Source organism: Orbicella franksi, chromosome 5, assembly GCF_964199315.1.
Source record: "Orbicella franksi chromosome 5, jaOrbFran1.1, whole genome shotgun sequence".
NCBI classification, from domain to species: Eukaryota; Metazoa; Cnidaria; class Anthozoa; order Scleractinia; family Merulinidae; genus Orbicella; species Orbicella franksi.
The window spans coordinates 2,628,810-2,656,197 of NC_138149.1; the positions used below are offsets into that span (position 1 = coordinate 2,628,810).

General features: G+C 37.0%; 2 protein-coding genes across 9 annotated transcripts in view; one reads left to right on the plus strand and one right to left on the minus strand.

The window, feature by feature from the left end:
* LOC145486923 (polycystin family receptor for egg jelly-like) overlaps nt 1-27,388 on the plus strand; it is a 231,845-nt gene that overhangs the window by 101,186 nt on the left and 103,271 nt on the right. The window lies entirely within an intron of this gene.
* LOC145487490 (CLIP-associating protein 1-A-like) overlaps nt 1-27,388 on the minus strand; it is a 53,098-nt gene that overhangs the window by 18,066 nt on the left and 7,644 nt on the right. For 2 of the 8 annotated variants that reach the window (XM_081466281.1, XM_081466279.1), the window contains exons 3-27: nt 23,991-24,034; nt 23,088-23,147; nt 22,880-22,971; nt 22,406-22,481; nt 22,099-22,196; nt 20,939-21,009; nt 15,732-15,775; nt 13,633-13,732; nt 12,412-12,476; nt 12,199-12,291; nt 11,167-11,262; nt 10,955-11,004; nt 10,758-10,848; nt 10,294-10,338; nt 10,115-10,185; nt 9,730-9,789; nt 8,998-9,075; nt 7,975-8,019; nt 7,366-7,545; nt 5,640-5,713; nt 5,163-5,381; nt 4,222-4,339; nt 3,014-3,118; nt 897-1,066; nt 81-160 (exon numbers count right to left, since the gene is read on the minus strand). In XM_081466281.1, coding sequence (XP_081322407.1) covers nt 81-160; nt 897-1,066; nt 3,014-3,118; nt 4,222-4,339; nt 5,163-5,381; nt 5,640-5,713; nt 7,366-7,545; nt 7,975-8,019; nt 8,998-9,075; nt 9,730-9,789; nt 10,115-10,185; nt 10,294-10,338; nt 10,758-10,848; nt 10,955-11,004; nt 11,167-11,262; nt 12,199-12,291; nt 12,412-12,476; nt 13,633-13,732; nt 15,732-15,775; nt 20,939-21,009; nt 22,099-22,196; nt 22,406-22,481; nt 22,880-22,971; nt 23,088-23,147; nt 23,991-24,034 — 2,225 coding nt within the window. The other 6 variants (XM_081466283.1, XM_081466282.1, XM_081466286.1 and 3 more) reach the window with 4 other exon arrangements.

Genomic DNA, 27,388 nt, shown 5'->3' on the forward strand with positions numbered 1-27,388 from the left:
AGTTATACAATGAAAACAAGACTTCTAATAACAGGTGAAGGTGACAACTATAAGAGTGAAGACTGGAAAGAGCGACTTACCCAAGCGTCCCAAACCGCTGCTTCAGTGACGCCTTTAGCTGTGGGCTCACCTTGACCTGACTGTTTCGCCAGAGGAGGATCTACAACAAATACGGACGAGATAAACTTAGAATTGTTCGGATTGCGCGTGCGATAACATGTGTCTGGATGCGGTTTTAATGTTTCGTTGTCAAATATTTTGTTGCTCGGAAATATTAGCTGGTCAAGCTACTCTGAAATTCGAGCTTAAATAAAGTTTATGTATGTATGTATGTATGTAAGCACATATTCTATGAAGCCGAAATGTTTGCGTGGGCTTGATATACAAAGTATGTCAGCCCCACTATACCAATGTCTCGTGATTCTGGTAACGTGCCCTCGCCGTGCCGCTTACTAGGACTTGTAACTAATAAGATTCTCCAAAACTGTTGCAAGAGGAAATCTCGGACTGTTAACCATGTGAAGAAACTCAGCCTGCCTATTTACATTCTTCCGAGTTAGCTTGTGCCTCTGTTCCAATACGAGTCTTCCTACAAAGAGACTCGTTTCTGACACAGAGACACAAGGTAAGTCTAAAATGGCCTAAAGTACATCGAGTTCCCGAAAACGTCACCGAAAGAGTTAATCGATCTAATTAAAGTAACCTCAAGTATGCTCGCATTGCGGAACAAAAGAGCTGCTGTTTCTTCATCTTGCAAGGTTTTTAAACCCAGACGCCAAATTTGATTCATTTTCCACAACCTGTCAAAAGCCTAAAATTCCCACCTAGTTTTCTCTTTACTTCGTTTTCTTGTATGCTCATTCAGTACTTTATTCATTGTTTCCCATCGTACTTACTGTGTAATGGACTGGTCTTTTTCATCACGGGCAAGTGACTAGGACTGTAACCTCTTTCCACACTCAACCGCCTGTCTCCTCTCCTGTCAGGACTCGTGTCTCGACTCGCTCCGCGTGAGCTCGCTCGTGAACTCGCGCGTGAGCTGCATTGAGACGCGGTTCGCGCGCGACTAAGAAAAATAACAAAAGGAGACATAAGTTAGAAACTGCAACAAATTACGCCGTCGGTTGTGTGTTAACATGAACGCGAGGAAAGTGAAAATAAACGGTCGGGTACTAGAGTGTGAAAGATAAAGAAAAGACTGCTGTAAGTAATTTATTACACAACCTGTTAGAGCTACCAGAGCGGTATTCTAATGATTTACGCGAAACTGAAGTCAGAGCAACGGAGGAGTCAATCAATACAGAGCTATCAACTGAGAGTAAACATGTAACTGGTTGTAAGCGCGGGAAAAACGTGCTACCAGCGGGAAGCGCGGGAAAAAGTGACGTAATTCAATTCACGGTTAAAGTTATTGTTGCCTCTGATTGGATGATTTGATAAGACCTTCACTCTTATTGGTCAGAACCAATTAGAGCTCAGCAAATGCAAATCACAGCAAGCGAGTACAATTCATTTATAAAGCCATTAGAAAAGCGCTCAAAAATTATCAATGAACAAAAGGATTATTCTAAGTACAAACGTGCATGGATTTCGACAGTCCTATTCGAATCGCCTTAATCTTGTTTGTTTATTCGTTTGTTTGTTTGTTTGTTTGTTTTTTTGTTAGCGGGTGGATTTAAGTTTGTTAGTGATTGCTGGTAGATGTTCCTTTGAAATATTTTCAAGCTGAGTTAAAAGTTACAACGGTTCTCGACAGCTATTCCAATCAAGCAAAACGACTCAGTGTGGTAACAGCAAGAGGTTCTGAAGAGTAAGAGGTTAAAAGAACCACAAGGCAGAAATCAGCGTCAAAGTAGATTACTCACAAACTGGGAACAGGAATATAGGAGATAGAAGGATTAGGAAGCGGTCTGGGCAGAAACTCGAAGCTAAGATGTCGAGAAATACTGCAACAAAAGAAAGTGATAACACAAGAGTCAGTTGTGCATGACCATCACAAGAATAAGAGTTAGTTTGACGTGTGTAGTTTCGGTTTGACAAGATTAATGAACAAAGTGTACGAGACGAACGTGAAAATGACAGAAAGAGAAAACAGAAAGTTAAAAAAAAGGCGAGAAGAAGAGAACTGGATAAACCAAACAAGAGGTAATCGCAACAGAAAAACAAAGCAAAGCGAAACATGTGAATAAAAAGAAAGACCAGAAAAAGACCAATCAAAGTCAAAAGAAGACATTTGACGATGCGCATTACACATAACTATTTATCAATTTGAAGATGATGAAGATAAAATGACACCGTGGCGAGTAAGCGAGCTTCACTAACTCGCCAAGGCGGCTAATTCACCTCTATCAACTTCTAATTAATGAATAACTACCAACAGTTTATTTAGAAACTAGCACTTTTGTAACGCGTTACACAGGCTTGTATAGAGAGCGTTTGACTTCAAGGGGCTGAGTTAAGATTATGTACATTACTGAAACTACTGCTCCCAGTCTCAGTTTCGAGTTTGATATCTGAAGTGTCCAGATAAGTAAACCGATGGTTAATTAGGAATAAATTATATAAACCATTACTTTTTTACGTTAGTGTTAACTTATTTTACGATTACGTTATATTGCAGTTACATTACTTTTTACTGTGTTAAGTTAATACAATTAAACGTTATTACTCACAGAGATTTAGGAACAGGGAGAAAAGAGCGAGACAAAGAAGGGGAGGCGAGGGGAGACTGGCACCTGGGGCTAGTCAGAGCCTCGCTGCTGTAATGTTGAGAAGCACTGGAAAAGACAGCAAAATCAATTAACATAAATTATTACCATAAAAGGTCAAAACAAAATTACTCGGTTAGTAACAAGATTGACAAAGTGCGGTACGGAGGATAGAAAAGTAATCTGAAGACAGAGGACGGTGTGAAGGATAGAAACTAATCTGACGGAGATGCGAACTATGTGGACGAACGATGAATAACGTTGGATATATCAAATTCAAGACAAGATTGACAGGCAGTACTCACAGAGGTTTTCGAACAGGGAGTAAAGAAGGAGAGCTAGAGGGAGGGGATTGGGGCGACTGGCAGCCAATGCCAGCCAGAGCCTCGTTGCTGTTATGCCGAGAAACACTGGAAAAGAATTGACAACACAACACAACAATTAAGATAAACTACAACTACAGCGTCATGACAGAAATAAACTTAGTATGGGACTCGTAGACATTTCCTCGGCATCTTTACGCTCCTTGAAATAATTTCAAAACTCTCGAACGAATTTATCCATGTACTGTAAGAGAGGCCCCTTGTTTTCTACCTATACGGTAGTTCTTAACAATTTGATTCACAATGGCCGCCCAAGTAACAAAGAGGAAACAAAACGTAAGAGAGGTCGCCATTAAATGAGATCGTAAGCAGATAAAGCACTCGCCTTTAACCTTAATAACCATCTGTACTATATTCTAAAACGTTGCTAAACCCGACCTAAATACTTAGTCATCTATCAACCTCAAATACTAAGCCTTTATCCAATATCACCTTTCTGACTCGTGGCCAGGCCCTAAAATACTCAATCCTGACGACCTGACGGTCTGTTTACCATACAACGGTGCATTAAATGAAGGCACGATAAAGACAAAATTTGTATCCAGAGTCCATGTTTACCCATCTCCGGACAGAAAAATCGGCGGTCTGAACACACGTTAACTGGGCACGAAACGAAATTTATAAGTGCCATACTAAAAATCTAGTGGTGTAGTTGGCCTGTAAATTACGCCCAACTTTTAAAGCCATTGAAAACCCTAAACTAGTACCCTTTTTGGTGGGGGGAGAGGGGAGGTGACTTCAATTTCACTAGTGGTTTAAGATTTGCGACGATTATACATGCGAAAATTTATCCTCACAAAGAAAAGGTAGATGCTGCTCGTGTGATGTAACACAAATGAAGAACCATCACAGCATATCACCAAAGTTTGTTCTGTGAAATATTAACTGGTGCATTTTGGAACGTTTCGCGAAAATAAAAGGCGTCAAGATATATAATTACACAGTAACAGCACTTGCAAGGCGAAAGTTCCAAAGACATGATAAGAAATAAAATAGAGCTCAACGAATTTTACAGACTACTGACAATGACAACATGACAAGAATCATGAAGCATCGTTTATCACACAGAGTGTAAGAAGGAATATCAGAGAAAAGAAGAACATCTTGATGAAGATGTCAATGGCGGTTACCTTGGAGTGGGTATTTTTGTCCTCCCTGCTAAGCTTTCTCTTCGACAGTATGCCTCAGACCTCTCTCTGGGAGGAAACGTGGACAGCAGTCGCTCGGGGGATTGCGATCTACTACCAGCTGAAAAGAGAACAACAAACGATTCGTTAGTGGCACAGCGGCATTTGGCAACAACACTGTGCATGCTTCAAGTTCCTCGTACTATTCTCGCACCAGAGGGAATGGGTACCATGATATTTTCAAAAGAGAACCCGCGTCAAAATGGCGCCAATTTAAAATCTCAGCCACTTGTTTTCATTTCAGAGGGCTATGGTCATGACGAAACAGCTACGGCTTCTATGTCGTAGACATGTCTTCTGGAAATGTTTCTTTCATAGATCTTTCTTTTAGCAAAATAGTGGTCTTTGCTACATAAGAAAATGTTTTGCTATAAGCCGAGCATTCGTATCAAATTTGTACTAAGTGACCTTCCTCAAAGTCAATCCTGAAAACTATTTAGTCATCTTCGTCGAAGTTACAATGCCTTCTGGGTAGCAGGGGTGGCGCAGAGGTGAGAGCGCTCGTCTCCCACCAATGTGGCCTGGGTTCGATTCCGGCCTGGTGTCATATGTGGGTTGAGTTTGTTGTTGGTTCTCGCCTTGCTCCGAGGGTTTTTCTCCTGGTTCTCCGGTTTTCCTCCCTCCAAAAAAACCAACATCTCCAAATTTCAATTCGACCAGGAAAGGGGACCTGCATGAAAACTAGCTGAGGCCGATGCGGCTTCCGCACTAAATATAGTAAATTTATTTTTAAAAAATCCTTTCTGTATATTGGTGGCTTCATATCCGAAAAAAAGATGCCGCATTCCTTTTAGCAATTCCCAACACTGAGTATGCACAGCCATTTTGCCGCTTATAAATTATAACATACTCGCGCCGCACACGAAAGTATCGACTTTACTTACGTTGAGATACTGTGCCCCTTGACGGATACTGGGTCCGAGGTTGCCGCTGTTGCACGTGGTGATTTGGAGGCGACACGCGGGGTAACGCTGGCCGGGTCTTGGAGCGCGCGCTGGCTCGTTCAGTGGACCGCTGATCAATGTTACTGAGGGAGCGGCCCAGAGCAGCCATGGGAGACAGAAGGGATCCTGGAGTCTTGGACGCCACGGCATGACGGGAATCTACAGGAAATAAAAATAGATAACACTTTCAATCGTCCATTACTTTCCTGCTGTTCGTTCTTCATTAAGTTATGTTCATTCGTGATCTTCTGATAAAGTGCAGTTTTTTGGCAGTTTAACTTTCGGTGTTTCCGTATATCCTTTTACACTTTTGTAGGACAATCTGCCTCGAATCAGGAGTAAACACCAGGATGAGTAGAGGCACTATGCATCTTTCTACGAAATCAAAACACAGCGACACTGTCCAGGGATCATTACCTTCTCTGTGATTGGTTCTCGCCGCCCGGCTCGAAGCTCCTACTGTCTGACGGGATGGCGCGGTGTGACGCGAACTGAAAAGAAGGCGAAAACACCAACACAAAATAATCAGTCACATGACAACTTGACAGTCGACTGCAGAACAGCCCCCTTGCATACGGCTGACATTTGAATTGACCAATCAGGATTCAGCAGGCGGGAAAAACTTTACTGTCCGGACGTCAATGTAAGTTAACAGGAAAGGCATTGAAATCAGGCAACTTTGCTCACTAGAGATGGCATTAAAATACTCACGAAAAGGGATTTACAGTTCCAAAAACCATATCAGATTGTAAAAAGTGAAAAATATGAAACATTTTGTCTCCAAGCTTCTAATTTGGCGCCAAAAATGGGTCGCTGACGTCCCGCATGCCAACTTGCTCGTAGTTCGTCGAGTGTCGCCAGGTAGGATAATAGTTGTCTTATTTTGAACAAAATGTGCTGTTCCTCGTCAAATTAAACACGGAATTCTCAAGTTAACTATTAGAAGAGACCAAAGCAACTTTAGCATTGTCTTTAGTTTTGTTAGCTGCGAAGAAAAAAGCTATTATGGTGTCTTTTCGGTAGGAAAGCTTAGTTTTGACTGCCGCTCGTACTGCGGGCGCAGCCGCCGTATGTAAGGCCGTGTTCAACCCGGGTATTACAGCTCCAGGTCGATAGGCAAAACGCATCCAACCACAGACAAACGAATGAAAAAAAAATGTTCTTCGGTTTAACCTTCATCTACCGCAAAAACCGCAACATTCAAAATACTTTTCATGGTTTTCCACTGAATAGGCAATATTTGAAATTATATTGTAACAGAATAACCTGTGGTAAACACTCCACTATAGTTAATATTGAACGATTTAAATGGACAGTATATTTGAGGCGGATTGTTGATTCAGTGCTCCAATTATCCCACAAAACGAGGTGAACGCAAAGTACAGTGGCGGTTAGCTATTGTAAAGAAATCCAAGTTAACAACAATAATCTATTGAATTTCATCTCTTTCTAATTACCAAACCAAAAATGAAAACAAACCAATACTGTAGAAGTTAAAAAATTTAACACGGAGCTCTGTGCAGATTCAATATCAGTTTTCAAGTATTCTGTTTTCGCAATGATATAAAACTCGATTTTTCAGATCTTCTTGTGCTGTTCTTCTAGTTTCCAAAAGATATTGTACAGCATGTATATTAAAATTGGCACGCGAAATGAACCATAACAGGAATTAACATTACTTATAAATATCAACACAGAAAGCCACAAAAGGCTCGATTTCACACACGTTTTGCACAAAAGGAACATTGGTTCCACACTTCAGCAAATTGACTGTAAAAGGACAGAACATAGAAAACACGCTTTCCCACTGATATGTTATCCATCTATTTTGCACGCTTCGCAGGAGTAAATTCCGCACTATTCAATTGAACAACTATACAATGAAATCTAATTAAGATCACTCCAAGTTATTATACTCGACCAAAAACGTCGAAAAATACAAAATCCGCACGAAATATCAAAACCCAACGAGTGAAATTCTTGCATTATAATAACTAAACGCACCGACAAACATGCGATTTGAGTTCATAGCCCGAAGCAATAACCATCAGACGGGAACAAGACTAAATTATAACAACCTCATGGATTAATTCAACAATCTATGTTCACTTGTTTAACACACGCTCGCCGTACTTCCACGTACCTCGTTGTGCCGTCTTCACTTGCAGCACTTGATGAACGCACTCGGTTACCGGGTGCCGGTTTGCTTGGTTTAACAGACACAAATCGACCGGACGACGAAGTTTTTGCTGGACCGAGGTTGGAAAGATTACGGTCGTTTTCCAATTGCTTCTGCTTGGAGGCATCGAATGACTTTAACAAGCTGTAAGAAATAAATAATAGGATTTATTTCCATTAGACCAGGAAAATTTCACTGGAAAAATCAAATTGTGGCTCCATGCGAGAATTGCGCAGTACTTGTAGTAGTACATCCATGATGGTTGATCTTCGATGTAGCAAAGCGCCATCAAGACAGAACTTGTTATACCGGAATAGCGAGCAATATCTTAACTGCATATATCACTATTCTTAAGCACTGTTCTGTTGGCATTTAGTGACGGCAAAAGCTCTAAGTATCTCGCATTATGAGAGCTAAAAGCAACGGACAAATTTAAGTCAAGTTGTTGACCCTTATACGAATCTATTCTGTAGGCGATTTAAACAACTAATTAACCCGCCATGAATATTTATAAAGATAATTCTGGTCAGAAAGAGACAGCTGAAAGGAAGTTACAATAAACGAAAGCCTTACTTCTCTGCCTTGTCTCGAAAGTGTTCGTGGTAGTGCCAGAAAGACCTGAAAACATAGGAAAACATGCGTTAAGACATAGAAAGGTGCTAATTTTTGCTCAATATTGTTAAGAAGTTATAGGTATCTAACTTAACAGCTACATTCTTCTTTTCAAAAGAAAAGCGCTGTAGAGTTTGCACAATCTCTTGGGGGTGTTAAGCCGTTTTCACCGTAAGCCGCCCGCTAACATTACTGTAAAGAAACTGAACTTACACGCAAACGGCCATCGCGCATTGTTTGCTTTTGAACCTTGTCAGCCCTAAACACTGCGTTCAGATTCTCCTTAATGGCTTTCTTACATTTTCCGTTACTTATTTTAAAAGAATTTGGCTTCTGATCAGCACGTAACTCTTACTTCTTGTACTAAGAAGATTTTTTATTTCAGCACTCAAGGAAGGAAAACGCTGGACACAATTACTTTTGCCCGACCGTCTGTTTGATGGTTTAAAACAAAAAAAAAGTCAATTCATTTATTATCAAGTTTATCGTCATAATTTGGGGTGTTCATCATCGCTCACTTCACACATAATTTCAAAACCTGACGAAAACATTCACTTAAAATCTCACATAAAGAACAGGTGTCAAGCGATAATACAGAAAGGTTCTCATTCACGGCTAACAGCTATAAGAGTCATGTAGAGTTAAGTCCTTTACGCAACACGCACGTTATTTCAACGTGTTCAAAAGGTCTAAACATTTACAGGTGTGAGGCAAAGAATCACTCATATTGACTCCATCAACAAAAAAAGCCGAGTTTGGAGGGCGCAACACCCTTAGTAACAGCAAAAAGATGGAAGTGTTCTGGTCGACATAAGAACAGCATACATCGTTCACAACAAACTAGAACTTTTAAGGTCAGCAATTGGAATTTGCGCCTTTGTTGAGGCAACAGATAACGCGATATTTGATGATAACCAAATTCTCCCTAAGAAGAAAGAGAAGTCTACCAGGGCAGGTAAGGAGAATATCCATGTGTATCGTTACCTTCGTGTGGCTGCCCTAGCCTCAGGATCTGCATCAGAAATTCCTTTCCGTATCGCTTCTTCTATTTCACTAACACGGCTGATGAGAGAGAGAGAGAATGACAATGACAAGAGCGAAAACAGTTTAAACGGTCTAATTGTTCAAACTCAATAAGACTGTCCTTTTTGCATTTTCCTAAAGCTTAAGATATAAATAATTGCCTGAAATAACAAGGAAAACAATTTCCCATGGGAACTCGCGAAAATAAATTTCAAAGCTCAGAGAAATTGTGCAAACACGGGTAAAATTTTATCATATGAACTTCAAAATTTGTTTTCGACATTTGGTGTTGATAAAAATGTTTTCTTTTGAGAATATTTTTATCCTGTCGCACAGAAGTTTCTAATAGTAAAAATACAGTGTAAATAAACTCGGTATAAAGTTTTTGTCCATTTGTTACTCAAACCTCTGGTGGATTCCTTCGTAAAGTCGAAAACTTGCTTTCCAAGAAAGACTGAGTTCGCAGCTTTTCGCAAGAAAAGTTGCAAAGCAAGACGTCGCAACCTCGTGGCGTTATGTTGGTACCATATTGTCGTCGAAAACTTTTGTCTGAATAATAAGCTTCGGATAGTCTTCGAGTGCTTCTACGATCGCACGAGAATTTTACGAGGACCGAAGTTATTCCCTGGAATCTCTCAGAAAATTCTATTTTGTTTTGAGTTTTTGCGGCAAATCAGTGATGTATTTACTCACGGTTTTATTGTGGAGGTGTCCCAATGAGTGAGAAGTAGATCAAGATATTCGCAGCAACGCCTGCAAAAGAAATGACAAGATAAGAACATAAGCATTTGATTTTATGCCAAGCTATGACCAAATAACTGCAGCTAGACTAAATGATACAAACAGTTACACTAACTGCCTTACCAGAGTTTCAACAATGAACTGTCGTTGGTATGTCGCTATGTTTAAGTGGAAACGTCTTTAAACAATCATAAGCGACCCTGTGATCAACATAACCATTATCATACGAAAAGAAGCCATCATTTTTTTTTTTTTTTTTTTTTTTTTTTGCGATCATTCATAAATTCTGTGATAATGACAAGTTCAACTTTTTACAAACGGACACAAAACCAGTTACCTTCTTATGATGCTCGACTTTGATGTCATATTGTTCGTTAGAATAGGAATAAGTCGATGATTGTGTGTATTCTGTTTGAAAACAAAATAATAAATTAAAGTAATTAGTACTCTACGTTATGGGCGTACAACACGCATTTACAAACCAAACAACGAAACAAGATGCGTTAAAAAACTGACCTTTAGAATAAACCTGATACATGCGTGTCCAGAAGTTGCCATGATCTACCGGAGAAGAACGACAAAATGCATCAGAACACTGCTGTAAACAACGATGGAAAAAAGTAATATCCACCTTATTTCTGACGCAGAACCAACGGAAACTTATTTGGAGCAGAACTTTCGCTGATTTAAGAACTTTCACTCTTTGGAAATACAGGAACTTAGGAACACCTAAAGTACGCAGTCCAATGCAGGTTTTGGCGGGAAAATTCTGACGAGTATGTTTTCGGAAATCCTTGCTTCAGCACCCGACGACTTCCGATTCATAGTGCCCGATTAAAATAGAGCACCAGCACTTCCAAAGCTGTCACGTCAGCTTGTTGAGATCGGAAGTCGACGGCTACAACAATTATCCGAAAAAGGACCGAAGATATTGACTGAAGATTGTGTCAGAGTAAAAGAAGAGAAAGCAAACTTCTTACCTTCGCGCTGTTTGTGATCAAGTTGATAAGAGTTGGCAAGACGGCTTCTGCCGTGTGATCAAACTGATTTTTCAGAACGGTTGATAAGTAGCTATAATGAAGAACATAACATCAACATTATTTTCTCAGCAAAAGGTACATTCTACGAATGTTCACGAATTGCTAGAAAAATCGGTTTTTATTTTAGTGAGTCTCACCTCATAGTTACACAAGCCTCTCGGGCGACGGATGATCGCAGATCCTTTGTCTAAAAAAAAACAATAAAACACATCGTACGACAAATGAATATTTCATAAAAAATTAAATCTAATCTACATTTACAATGTTAGTACAAGAAAATAACCACTTCTACTATAAACCAGTTTATATTTGTTATCTCAACCTCAACCAATAAAGAGTTTTCACTTACCGATAACTTGAAAGCACCCTCTTGAAGTCTTAGTAATGAGACAAAGTTATCATACTCCAAAGCGCCCCCTATGACTAAACTGCGAATTTTCTTGAGCTATGGGGAAAACCAATATATATGCGATAGTAAGTTAATAATTCTATTAGTCACTCAGCTTCAAGGTTAAAACGAACAACAAATTCAAGAGTATCACTGCTGAGAAAGGTGAAGAAGCTATGTAGCGATTTACAAGGCATTTTTGAATTTGTGCAAAATTCCCCTCAGGTAGAGGAAAACGTAAAATAATGACGTGCTATGATAATTTAAAAACGCCAAAAACGTAGGATTAAATCTGAAACGATCAAAGATGGGCAAGATTCATTGGGAAAGATTGACACGAATTGCAACACATAATCTCAACACATTAAAGCTAAACTTTCCGATATAATGTACTTTCTCCATAAAATCAGTGCAAAATCGAGGCGAGCGTGACACAGTGGTTAAGGGCACTGGACTTGTAATCCGGAGGTCCCGGGTTCAAATCCTCCTTCCTGTCACTAGATGGATTTGTTTTCCGTGGTCCCGAATTCAACTCGACCCCTCTTTGCATTTAGCCAACTGGTCTGCCTCCAATCATGCTGGGATTTTTTATAAGCTTCTGTAAACTACTGGGACACCCGTAATTATGTGTACCCTATCAAGAGCCCATCACTAGGAGCGTTCCCATATTCCTGTCACAGAGTTTTCACAGACCGATCTATTTTAAGTTTGCATCTACCGCAACTTCAGACCCCCACAGGAACCTCAGTGACCAATCACAAGCACGGGCTTAATTCATTAATTTCACCGGAAGATTAAGTCGACGTGTCCACCTGAAGCCGCCATTTTTCTCCTTACCGATGCGCGCTCATGTAGACCGGAACTGACATATTTCGCGGGAAAAGAAGCCTAAAACTAGATCGGTCTGTAAAAATGCCGTGACATAGGCTTAGTATGGGAGTTGCACGCTCCTAGTGATGGACTCCTGACCCTTTAAAGTTAATTAATACTTACAGCCGCTACCCTATGTTCCCAGTCATTCTTATCGTCTGATAACACTGATTGTATTTTCGTCATTTCTTCAGTCAAATCTTTTCCACTAAAAACCTGAAAAGTATACACCGCGATACAATAACAATTCACACTACTCAAATCCTGTTATTGTGTGGAGAAGAAGAAAACAAAAACATATCAATATCTTCCCGAGTTCTCCTATATTTTACATACCTTAACATCAGGAGCGTCATAAAATGCATTTTCAAAGTCTGCTTCATCAACTGCACCTGCTGACGCTACGAAAGAACAACAACAAAAAAGCAATTGTTACCCTCTTTAGGCCGAAATTAAATATAATTGCATTCAGCTCGTGGAGACGCGGTAGTCTCATGGTAAGTGCGCTCGACTCCGGATCGAGCGATCTGGGTTCGAGCCTTGGCCGTGGACACTGTGTCGTGTTCTTGGGTAAGACACTTTACTCTCACAGTGCCTCTCTCCACCCAGGTGTATAAATGGGTACAGGTGAACTTAATGCTGGGGGTAACCCTGCGATGGACTAGCATCCCATCTAGGGAGAGGTGGTTAAGAAATACTCTAGTCGCTTCATACTACAGAAACCGGGATAACTCTGGCCTGATGGGCCACTTGGCTCGTATGCAGACAATAGAGAAACTGACGACAATCTGGCCAGGAAGTTGTTCTGTTACATAATTAAATTCTCTTCACTTGTGCTATGAGAAATGTGTCGAAATCAGTATGGAGAATGTGTATGCTAACATCAGAGCATGGACGGCCTATGAGCATTGCGTCAAATTAGAACTACCAGCCAAAATCCTGATTTCCAACTTTTACTCCACAAAAATATCTACAACTTTCGCCTCGCTTGTTTGCGATGTTACTTGATTGGCGTTTGGTTCTCTTCCATGGCATCAGTTTTATAGAAAATTGAAGGGAGAAAATTACAGGGAGAGTTAATTTAAGGAATTACGGTCATTTCGTTCCATAGTGAGATCGCTCCTAGTCAGTTCGCACAAACCAAAAGTTAGATCGCTCCACACGAGAACTGACTTCGACTTTTTATAATGTGTGGTCAATAATTTCATTTCATTCGATTACGCTTTGGCCTTCCTGATGATCGACATAAATTCTTGTACGTTTTGATTCAACAAAAAAGCCTTCATTCTTAATGAAAATCATCTTCATAAACCGATGGACGATAACATCAGTTAGGCAAGTGAGCTACCACCAAGAGACGATGATCTTGCTACAATCTAGTAAGCACTTGGCACTTAAGTTAACACTAAAATAACATGGAACGAAGTCACTTCTGCATGGAGCGATATCACTTCTCGTGTGGAGCGATCTAACTTCTGGTTGGAGCGAACTGACTTGGAGCGATCTAACCATGGAGCGAAGCGACCAGATACTAATTTAAGTTAAGACATGTTGTACCCGAGTTCGAGGACGAACCAGACGTTTTTGCTCCACTGATTTTCCTCTGAGGTGCAGACTTTTTGGCTGATCCAGCTCTGGAAGGCGCTGCCGTGGAAAGCTACAACAACCAAAGTGATCAAAAATAAATTTCCTCTCAAAATATCGGTATTTTGTCAACAGACAGAATTAAAAAAAATACTACAGACCAGCTTTACACAAAGCGGACTTGAATTCACCCACCCCTCCCCCATCTAATCCGTGCAAGAAGCTACATTCAGATTAAGAAAGACTAAGTATAGATGCGATTAAATTCTCAGGACTGTAAATAGAAGAAATGGAGGACAATTGCTTTGAATTTCATTGTAGAATATTCCGGAAAAGAATATCAAGGCTAAACATGCGCCAATGAAACAAGGCTGAAAATACTGTTTGTTAGCAGAAAAGTTGATTCTTCTGAGACAGAACATTTAGCGAAATCAGCCACTTTGCACCTGTATACATGTATTAAATATATTGTTGTTGTATTTTTAAAAGCTCTGAATTTGATTGCATTTTTATTTGGTGAAAACAAACGCTACAATCAACCACCTTATACCTCTGTTAATCATTCTGTGGGACCAACAAGGTCGAAAATATTGTGTTATCTTGAAGATTAAGTTAGAACAGTCTTTCTTCGGTGAAACAACAGTTTAATACAATCATCCACTTTGTGAAACTAAACAAGTCAAGAAATATAACGTGACAAAAGCTGAAATCAATCACTTTTTGCCGGAATTACTACAACTGACTAGCTGTGCAAAATAATTCACAAAAAATACAGCTACGAAGTTATATTATATTATCATTATTCAGAGGGCTTCAAAAACATTATTTCCCTGCTATCATACATGTAGATGAGGATACCTGTTCTAAATGTCTTTCCATTTGTTGTGCATTACGCAGACACCACTTTGTCATTTACAAAATAATTCACGCATAACGTAACACTCAGATCTGCCCAAAGCATGGCTCCAAATGGAAAACAATAGATTTCACGTAGAGTAAAACTGCATTTACTTGTCTTGCGCCGTTTTCCTCGTGTTCATAACAATATCCTGATGTATGTATTTCCTTGTTAACTTCTTTGAATTTTATATTTAATATTCAAGACATGTTAATAGTCTGACTAATGTTTTCACAGCCACAGACGTTTTGGCTCCATGGCCATCACGAGCAATTTCGTCTGGAAGTTTCTTGTCACCTGACAGCTTACTGTTTGCACATGAGCACTGGTTATGCAGTGCAGAGTACAAAAATGTAAAAAAGATTTTTTTTTTCCACATTTGTTTAATACAACAGGTATTAATTATATCAGAAAGAAGCTGCCATAAGAAAGTTTAATTCTTCCAAATAATGTAAAACAATTACTTCACCACTTTTGTTAGAAATTGAATATGAATAACATGATTCACACCTGCTGTGGATGAAAAACACAATTAAGGAGTGATCACATGATGGCATTATGTCTTTGTTTTCTTTATTGTGGGGATTGATAAATTTTCACATTAAGCTGACTTCCTTTAATTTCAGTTATTTTTTTTTAAATGTGCAGTTTCAGAAAATATCATAACTCCTCCATGGAAGGATTTTCCAATCAACAATCATACATGTCTTACATTTTTTGGAATGCCCACCAGATAAGAACCATACCCATTTCAAACCATGTTACATGTATACTAAGATGTTTAAATACAACCTTCTACAACTATTTTGGGGTGAATAAGGTAGGAGCTTTGCTTGTACATGTGCATGTGGATGTGTTTGATACACCCACTCAAAATTTTGGTCAGTGACTCATCCCAGGCCCTGCATTACCTCCCCCTGCCTGATAACGAATTTGACATGTAGCCAGGGGTGTAAGGAATGGAATGTCCATATACACCCCAAGGAAGGTCATTAGACATTCCGAGTGTGGGGGGACTTCTAAAACCACTGTTTTTAAATAAAACTATGACACTAAAATGGAATTTTCATCCAGGTTAGGCAGGCAGGGGGGTGCAGGGGGGAAAGTCTAAAGCAAAAATTCTTCCTTGGAATCGGTAGGATATTTTCTGGAAGAACATGTTTTCATCTCTCACCTTTGCACCATCTGTCTCCACTTCACCATTCAATCTTGAAGATCCTGAAAGAAACCAAAAACAAGAGTTATTAGCATCGTGGGCAGATGAAGCTACAAAACTAAGCCCACTAAAACACTTTAGAGAGAACGAAAATCGTACAGTAATGAGTATGAAATTTACCTTTCAACCGTGTTAAATTTAACACTTTTAATAATTTCCAAAATGTGAACAAATCCCCATTTGCACATTTCAAGGAAGCCATAACCAGTTTTAAACTACAGTTAATTTTATCGCTCTTAATTGATTGGTATCAAGATTCTCCCAACTGTTCCTTATACATTTTACATAATTCCTTGGGAGAATTTGTTTTTTAATCAAGAAGCTACCAAGATGATCAGGAGGCTAACCTTCAAGTGACTAATCATTTTACTGACAATATGTACACCAACAGAGCAGCATGGTAGCATGGCAGAAATCCAAGAGGGAGTAGAAATACTCCTAGTCGCTTCATGCCACAGAAACTGGGATAAGCTCTGGCCTGATGGGCCACTTGGTTCATGCAGACTTAACCTTTTTTAAGTTAATTTTAACTTTTTCTCAACTCAACATTTAATTCTTTCCGTCCTGAACTCAAGATACAAGTTCTCCTTTAGCAGTTTCCATACATTTAACATAGTACTAGCAGGGAGATTTTTTTTCCAAACATCCCTGGAGACAATTTCCCATTGTTAAAGAATTCCTCAATTCATGTGACCTATGCCTACTCCATGATACAGTGACTGATAATCACCAGGACAAACTACAGATTCAATTTCATGTATCCATTACATATTTGAACAAACACATATAAAATAAAATTAAAACACATCATTTATCAGCAATCCTTCATCAAAGCACTTGTAGACAATGGCATTGATTTTAACTGTGAAAAGACAATGGGCTCCATGGCCGTGTCTGAACCTAATAAACTCAACACTAAGACTATTAGTGTCGAGTTACATACACATACTGTCTAACTCAATAACTCCTTTGTAGCAATCTTCTAACAAGCCTGCTTTTAAGAGTTTGAAAGTGATGCTTGAGAAATTGAAGCAATACATTAACAACACAACAGATCTTGAGCCTAATGAACTTGAAAGAAAATACCACCTTTGATGAAGTTTTAAAAATAGCATGACCCCAAGGAATCATAAGCAAAGCAACAGATCTTATCAACACAAACCAAAGGATGACCTTTTGGCATACCTCCGCACACAGCACTGTTAATATTAAGCACACATGGCTGATGACTGGAGACAAACGTCAAAGAAAGTTAAACAAAAACCTTCACCCAGAACTCCAGTCCAGAAAAGAAACAAAAACATCCATTAAAGATCCATGTGCTAATCTCTCTGCCATTTATTTCATAGTCAAGTCTTTCTACACAAAATTTACATCTATTGTATAACAAGACAAAAGAAAAATGATCTCACAAACTGAATTAGTGTATTACTAGTAAGACTTACTCGATACTGATATCTAAAGTGAATATTAAAAAGTCTTGCTACATTTGGAGTTAATAATTACGAAACAAATTCACCAATCACCAATTTTGTAATATCCAAACATAAATCAACTGAAAGTCAAAGGAACTGATTCAGGATTGAAAATGAATTATTTCACAGTATGGATGAAATGAAAGTAGATTAATTACATATAATAAATAACTACACAATGAATCACAGTAGGAACCAGGTGAATGTTAATACCATTCAATAGCAAATCTAGTTCATATTAACCTGTTGTAAACATGCCAAGAATACATGCACAAAATTATGTGTCAAAAAAGCACGAGACAAAATATTTCACAACAGGAAAGACAAAAACGGAAACATATCCTTGAGGTAGTTGATCTCAATTTCTATTCACAAGAAAATTATCCACATCATGATTCTTATGTTTGATGAACATAAAGCAACAACTAAATAACCTATACTGACAACTACATCTTACGTTCAAGACAATCTATTCAGAATTTTAAACTCCAAAATACACAATATTTCTCCAGCCAACAATGCTAGATTTGCATTTTGCCCACCACTGTCTACACTATACTTCAAAGAATAAATATCTTACTAGTTGCAAGTTAATAAAAATATTTTAGGCTCAGCCACAAAACCAAGAAAGTAAACACACAGAGGCAAAATAATAAATCTAAATTCTAATCTACAGAGAAGAAAATCAAAGTAGACACACATTTCATAAATAGCTGAAACATATTCACAATGTAAAACTGAAATTATCATTCATGAAAATGCATGAATGAACATAAACATTGATTCACTCAGAAACAGAAATTATAGTTATTATATTGTGACAATTTCTACCTGTCAACATGTAATTCTTTTGGTAAAGAGAATCACTGCACAAGCAGACTAGAAATGTAAATTAACTCGGCCTGTCTTTAAACTGCCATCTGATGTACTCCATAAGCTAATCACCGATGTGAAATTCTGTGTCAGACATAAGCTGAACTAAAATTAATTTAAATTCAAAATTTTAAACATTACCATTTGGGCTTTGTTGAAAATCCAAGTCTATCTCTGGCCCACGACTACAATAATCCTCAATCTGCTTCAAAATCACCAAATATTCTTTAGAAATGCCATCAGCACCCAAAAGGTCATCCACCATATCAGTTTAGTCACAAGCAGACATGAAACTACAACAACCAAGGTTTCATGGTTCTTTGCCTTGAACACAGACAAGTCAATTGATGCCCCATTTTGCACTTGAAAGATTAAGGCAACCTTTCTGAACCTTGATCCAAAAATAAACTATTTCCAATGCCCTGATTCCTACATTACAGCCATGCTTGGTGAACAAACACTAGAGAAGCCATGTTTGGTTTCATGAAGTGTGCTTGAACAGCATATAAATGATCTTCCCAAGCCTCCCTTCTCACCAGCCAATTGTAAATGTCGTTCTATGCTGCAAAGTTATTCCATAAAAGCATTCTTGAGTGGCCAATCTCATCAACACATTCAATTGGGCCCAGGTGCAACAATATTCTTGGCATAAACTAGGTTATGACCAATAAGTGAAATTTCATCCTGCTTTGCATCTAACTGAAAATGAATTTAAAACTTCCTGCAGCCAATAGCAAGCCACCATAAGTTAATATTTTATGAGAACACAGTTGGTGCCAATAATTTATTAATCAAAATGAGAAAAAAATCTTCACCTTATTTAAGGAACTGGTGTTTATTTCTTGAAAGAAACCCCAAAACAATGATTTAATATCAACTTAAAATGATCACTTAAGGTTAGAAACGAATGAAGCTTAGAGGTATGTGCTGTGTAAATTAACATACACTGCCATGGTATACACACATGCCTCACAGCTGAAACACAATATTCAATTTTTGAGAATTAAATAATTTAGACATGCACAAACAAGACCTCCCCACAAAAATGTGTTTTGAACACTTCAACATCAGATATTATACCACTCAGTTCTTGCGCTATACAGTGTTCTTGATTGCATGACCACACTGAAGAATGTTGAATTTAAATTATGTGGTTTACACAACACTGAACAGCTACAATAGAGAGCAGACACAATGCAAACAAAAAGATCTCTATTATGGCAAGTAAACTCTTAAGCTTCAGCACAGGGAAATTCTACTTAATATGACCTGTGGATGACTCAAACATTGACCTAAAAATAGGAGTATGGGAAGATTGGATCAGGAACTGTAAACAGAAGAAAAAGAAATGAAAACAATACATAATTATAATCTGTGCTGAGCATCACTGGAATGTAAATGTGAATAAGAGCAATTTATTCCAAATGTCAACATTTTTTAAATTACATGTATGCAAGCTGCTTTGTTAGAAATTATCCAGTATTTAGCAAATTGTTCTAAAAACAATTCTACATTTTTTATGAATCATGCTAAGGAGTTGCACTGATTGAATGCAAAAGTAAATAACATAAATGTCAGTAATTTCTAGCTGTAAAAAACCCCTAAAATTATCATTTATAATCAATCTAAGATCTAAGTATGCGAAAACTTTCCCAGTGTCAAGAAGCAAATTCTCCTTCCTGGTTTCAATCAATTTATTATGATCCTAGTTGAGAGAATTTTATTGAATTTTACAACTTACAACTTTACTTTGCTAATCAGTCCCATAAAATGCATGCATGGAAGACTTTGTTTTCAAGATATCTTCACAAAAAATAAATTATGCACCTGGGATTAAGAAATAAAATCTAATGAAGCACATGGCGGAGGCTTATTTTGTGCCTCTAGATACTGGTAAACTTAATTATTATTACTGGGCTTTTTAGTATCACTTGCAAACTAAATGATTAATTAATTAGCTACTTCAAACAATTAATGTCTTTTTTTAATGAAATTCAGGACCAGCACTTAACATTATAGAATAAAAATATTGCATCTAAAACACTGTAATTAAAAATACTGGTTGTACATGTTGCAAGCAGTAAGAAGATGCATTATCCATATTCAAAGCTGACAAGCCCCCCAATCCAATTTGACTGTCGTAAGTTGCTTTCAGTTGACTCTTCCCTTGCTCTTCCCTCGCTACCCATCAAGGTAAACAATTGTGTTCTTTTGTTTACTGCAAGTATATCAAAAGGCCCTCCATCTACTGACTAGGAACGTCTTCTATACTCTGGCACTGTACTTTAAAACTACACAAGCGAATCCAATATTAAACTTAGGGTTACATGTATGTATGGCACATACCCTAAGATAAGCAGCTAGTACAGTAACACTTTTCAACACTTCTTTATCTTAAAATGTACTCTGTGTGCTAAATTTACAATCCTTAAATAGTCGAAAGGAAGCAACCCAGTGCTCACAACAAGGGGTATCGTTGATACTGGTTCTCTATTTATTCCAGAGAGGAACCAAACCTCACACATGTCCTCATTATAAATATTACATGCTGTTAATATTTTTAACTTCTATTGACGTGAAATGGCAATTCAACTTTAAACACGTCCTTGGAATAAAATGTAAAATTAATAAAACATCCTGACTAAAAGGCAAATTCTCCCAAGATAAATTAGAGAAAACATTATGAAACTTGGCAATTATGAGAATTTTAATGCTGACCTCAACAGACCAGAGCAACACAAGTAGCACCACATCACTACAGCTTATGCAAGAGTTATTATCAGAAAATTTCTCTAATGTATATTATTTATCTCATACCATTTGGTTCGTTGATGGCCATATTTCCTGACCTGGCTGCTTCATCAAATTTTGCGTAAATAATTGATAATCTGTAGGATGAAGGAGAGGAATGCACTGAGCACAAATAGTAAGAGTTATTACTCCTTAACAATACAGATATCACACTCCACTCCATGAATAGCAAACTGTTCCACAGACAGGTCTTATGACATGATTATGATTATGATTGTGCAAGTTCTCTATAAAGTACATGTACCATCCCTTTGTACCGGCTACTTGACTTTGACTTTTAGTCGTACATGTAACCCCCCCAGTGGTACTGAGCAGGAACCTTGTACAGGCTACAAACTAAGGTGTTTTATTAAACATATCTCAGCATTGAGTCATATTTCTGGAAACAATACTAAAAAATGTGGATTTATAACTGATGATTTTACACAACATTTTGATGACTACGTGTCATCATTTTCAAGTGCAGAGAGAATAAAATTGATAACTTAATATAATTATACCGTGCAAGATGATATAACATGAAGGTGTAAAAGTGTACATGTAAATGGTGACAAATTAATTACAGTTTAAATAAATAGTTTGGCGTGCACGGAGTCTGATTGCGTGTTTAAGCATGGCCTCTTCTTTCTTGTGAATAACAGTTCATAAATCAGACATCTTTTCAAGTTAATAAAAAGATGTCAATCACTGAACGGTATGTCTTGATTAAATTTAGTAAATTTGTACCTATGTACTCCAAGACGTTTGAGTAAACATACGTATTATTATTCATTGACTGCACTGAAATAATGTCACAATCACTGAAATCATGAAATACTAACAATGACTCTACATCTGGGAAGACAAAAAATTAACTACACATTCAACAATTTCTTGAGTCATTGTAGATCTAGCCCTTTTTCTAAATGTGAAGACAACTCATAATAGTGTTAGAATAGTGTTACACTTTCTAATCCATTGTATTAAATTTATTGTATTTTTTATTGTATTTTTATTGAATGTATTTATATTGTCTTGTTCACTGAAAACCTCACTTTTGAAAGTGTACAATGAAGTTTCATTCATTCATTCACTCATCTTCAAATTTGTCCAGGTGGAAGTCTTACATAAGATTAATATGCATCCTCTCATAAGAAAACTTCCATAGAAATTTAGCTAATACCAACCTAGACGACGGTATTCCCTTCTTGCTTAGATCGACTCTCACTTTCTCACCAACATGCCGGTAAATTTCCACTAGACTATTGATTGCACTGTCACGAACCTGTGATTAGTAACAGCAATTTACTTCTTTTAGAAACATATTTTGTTAACAGGGAAAAAACATTTACATGTACAACAAACACGGAGACAACAGTTACCAAACACAAAGAAACTTAACTGTACATAATGTACATGTAAGTGCATGGATGTTTATCTCAATCACATTGCACTGTAAACTTGAAGAACAACCATTCTTTTCCACATTCTTACCTGACTGTTTGGGTCACCAAGAAGCTTACAGATGTGTGGCACAAATTTTGAGATTGTCAGAGATGATGGACCAAATCTGAATACAAGAAGCAACCAAGATATTCAGTCCCAAGACCAAAATATTAATGAAATGCCCATACAATTACTAGGTTACAATTTCTTTTATCATACACGTAGCTCCTTAGAATCTGGCAGAACATGGCAGAAATGCTCCTTTTGAAGATTTTCTTAATTTGTCTTCATTAATTTTTGTCTGGCAGCATATATATTTAATATTTTTAGTTCACATTGTGAGGAAAAAAAGGTATTACTGTCACTATGGTAAAAATAAAGCCTAGGGTTATTAAAAAACTTTTTCATTTTATAACCTTGAGGCAACAATAAACTACAGTGTGAGAACTGCATCAAGACAGCCATGATCAATGAAGTTTAGTCACAGTGTACATTACAAGTAAACACATTTTATCAACTTACGAATTTAGAGCAGTAACAAGACAGTGTAGCACTTCCTCTCGCACTCGCCAGGCCTTGTGTCCAAATGCGGGGATTAACTGTTCAAGAACGTGCTGTGAAGAATAACAAAATCATCAAACATTCTTTCTGCTTTTCATAATCCTGACTGACATTTACATGCAAGGATAAATACAATTTTAAATTATTCTTGTAAAGCTTATAAAGTTACCTGAGGTGTGGAAACAGGGTACATAAACTTCTGCAGTAATTCTTGAGAAGAGTCTCGCACCTTAACAAGTAAGAAATGAACACAATATTAGATAAATTGATATGAAAAGAAAAATATCATATGCATCTCTAATTAGCACCACTTAAGTAACATTACTTTGTGGTTACAGAAAACGTATACCTCCCCACAGAAGGTTCACAAGGTTTTCTAGTGTGACCCCACCAATCTGAAAAATACAAGTTTAGCTTACATTTATACTTTCCTTTAAAATTTCTGCCTTATGAGACCCCCACAGTCCATTTTCCACTGACATTCCATGGGGTGGTTACAGATATTTTCTGGAACCTCACAATATATTAAAATTGAATGCACATCCACTTCATAAGAAGTACACACATCATAAGAAGTACTTGTTACCTAGCAACAAACTCTTAAGCATGTAAGGTAACCAGCGCTGGACTAAAATCCCAGCCAGAAGAGTATGCAATACTAGCCCTAGTGATGTCCCATTACAGAAACAGAAGTTAAACATTAGCCTGATTACCCACTTACCTCAAAATATATGACTAATACAGAACTATACTGTCATTTTTTGATAAAAATCAGCCAGAAAAAGTTTAACACAATGTTTGATGATGCCATGACATCATTTTCAAGTGACAATATACCATGCCTCACATTTTTCATCCTAAGTACCCCCTCTAGTACTTGAGTTTAATGAATAAGACAGTACCCATCATTGTTCATGTGGTGCTTAAAATGAACTCTGAATTAAATACCTGGGTCACACTAAATCAAAGAATTAACATTGAAAAGGTCCCATGAAATGAAAAGATATTATAGATGTAATAACGTACAATCATAAACAAGTACAAGTACAAAAAAATAGCACTGTTCATTTACCTGTTGTTTGCTGTCTCCTAACCTATCAATGATAGCAGGGACAACTGAAATAAATGAAAAAAAAAATACATATCGCTTCAGTTTGAAGTCAGGTACACAAAATGCCCACTAAAACAAGCTGTGGCTTGCACCTGTCAGAAGAAACATTCAAAGCCACTGACTTCACTGAGATCACGGTTCAGAAATACAGATTGAAGTTTATTTTGATTGAATTGATTTTCACTTCTTGAAGAACTCCCTATAAAAATTATGATGAAAGCATTGCTAAACTTGAATTTCACGTCAAGTATTTTCATACTCTAAAACATTTGCAATGCAAGTCACTCTCTAAACTGGCCAAACAATGTAATGGCTACCTCACAAAGACACTAACAATAATGCTCAAGGAATTACAGTGATCTCGATGAACCATACAGTATGATCAAAATTCAAGCCAAAATATTTAAAATGCAAACTATTTCAAAAACCAATTTTTTTTACTGAAAAACAAAATGTAAGATTGTCAGAACATACTAATAGTAGCTACTATTACATCACTCAGTGTTAATGTTTTAAAGCCATTGGCACTATTAACAGGTAAAACTAACTAGGATAGTTTTGTAGTATTGCAAGAAGCTGGAATTTAACCTTCGAGGAAAGAAGAATTGGGACAGCTGATAATACTGATTTAAAGAGAGAGTGCTCATCAACCTGAAAGCTTTTTCCTTCCCTTCCCCCTCCCCTCCAAAATAACAAACAATCAAGTGTACGACTTGAGGAAAATCGGTCACAGTTTGAACAAAAATTTTGACAAAGCAAGAAGTCATGTATGAAAAAAACCTGCCTCTGAAAGGGTTCATAACACAGAGAAATACATATTAAACATAATCAGGACATACTGTATTGCAAGTAATAATAATAAATTCAGAAAAACACACCTTGATACAAAAGATACTAAACATAAAAAACAGAACTACACAGACAAAAAGAACATTTGAACAGTTTTAAAGGAAAACTTTAAACATTATATCAAACATGAAATAATATTGCACTACATTTTACTTTCACATATTTAACCAGAATGACCATTTGTATATAGGTAGTTTATAATCTCATGTTGATTATTTTACATTTGACATTTGACTTTACCAATGAATATCATCAAATTCAAAACACATTGAAAGAGCTACCTATGCATTCTGTCATGATAGTAACAAGCATACCTCAAAATGCATTATCATTGACTAAGGTGGACACAGATGGTTCTTTCCAAGACAGAGGAATCACTAAAGTTGGCAATTTTTTTTTCTTTTTTTTTTTTTTTTTCAATTCAAATAATCTAAGGGGAGTTGAAAGATTTTTATGCAAATGCAGTTTGTCAGCTGTCTCAGCATGGTACTACAGAGCTCTATTTCCTTTTCACTCTAATGCACATTTATTAATAGACCTCCTATGAAAGATTGATACCACTGGTTTTGTCATCATGGCTTTAATCTCAAGGAGAAAATTAATAAAACAACCTATCAATTTTCTAGAAGCAAAAATTTAACTACCAAATTTTGAGGCTAACTTAAGGTACAATCAGCACATGGCTTAATGTAAGCCAATTTTTTACATCTATTTTTGGCTGATTGCAAATTATTTCTACAAGGTACAATGTAGTTCCTGTTATGACTTAAACATCTCAAAATAAAGACAACTTCAAAGCATTGTTGTTGATACCAAGATATATATTGCTAATAAAAAAAAATTTCAGACTGAGCGCTCTTCATGTAGAATGAGCGAGATTAAAAATTACTCTTGCTCAGAATTATTTTAAAATTCATTTTTTAATTTTCAATTATTTTAAATTAATTCAAAATGATTTTAAAAGCAGAGACATAAACAAGATACATTTATAAATTCATCTTGATTATGGTTGCATTACTAAATTAATCCTTATTTTTAATCAGAACACAAAATCCTAAAATAAGCTGCTTGTTGGTAAAATTCCCAAAACTGACCTGTGCCTTAAAACCTCTTCATACAACTATCACCACTGGTGTATGTTATCAGCCACACACAGAATTGCAACTGGCTACAATGTCCATTCCTTGGTATGCAGATATTAATCACTTGTAGTCGCATTTAGGAAATAGTAATTAAATTGCCAAAGTTGAAGCAAAAGTCCACTGACAATCAAGAAATATAATCAGAAGTAATTCAATGGAAATACTGCATGAAATTTTTCAATTGCTGTCTTTTGATGTGCTACAAAGGTCTACCAGAGAGTACCTTGAAAGGAAAAGTATCATTATACACTAGTGAGGCCACTCTCACTAACATGTTGGCATACTATAGATTTGTCCCAGCTTGTCACTGATGGGTAGTGACAACTTTGTGTAGGTTTGTAGCAAGATGGAATCTTCTTGTTAATTAGTGCAAAGTTGAGATTGAGATATTTTTACTTGAATGCTCATCAAGCCACGCACCTCTACATTTACTCCCTGTTTCACCCACCTCTATTGTTCTAAGGGCATGGTTTGTTATTTCTATTGTTTATTCTAATGTTTCTTCAGCCAATCCTGTTCAGCTTTCCTCGGGAAATACTGTATGCAACATAAGATCATGTCACATAAGATCAAAGTCTATTTTACAAGAAATGACTTTTTTCAGAAATTGTTAGTATAAAGTTTGTTCCTCTTTCCAATTACTGTTTCCAGGATTGCTATCATGAAATTTTAAAACATTCAACAGTTATATCCATGCATTCTTTTTCAAAGGAATGCTTGTACCTACATCTGCTGCTACCTCTAGACTTATTAGCCCACAAGATTATCTGTCTGCCTCTGAATATAATCCAGAAATTGATTTTAATTAGTAGATAATCCTTCAGCACTGAAACTCCTTTACTGTAAGGTCAGAATCTTGAGGAAATATCACTCAATAATCTCTTGAGATTAAAATTAATCTGAATATCAATACCCCTGTTTTACAAGATTAGCCAGTATAGATGGACTATGATCCCATCATTTGCCAAAATGTAAATTACACTGACTCAAAATATAATTAGTTTTTAACATATAACTAAGCGAGTTGCCTTCCTTTACAAAAATCTTGATGGATAGATCACAGTTCAATTTTTAGGGAGGTTTCACTGTATGACAGTTAAGCTGCATGCAAAGAAAGTCTGTCCAAAGCACAGTCTGAGAGCTACACATAGAGTGGAAACTTTTGTCGGGCTACATTGTACATGTAGTAGATCATATCCACCATTTGCCCGATGAGTATTATGGGATTTCTTATTTGATGAATGAATGAGGATTATTGAGGAAGGGTTTTGGGCTAGCATTCCATGGCTTCAACTCATGGAAAATATATTTCCTTGAAAAATCTATTTTCTTTGCAAGCTGATCAAGTTTCTAATTACATTTATTATC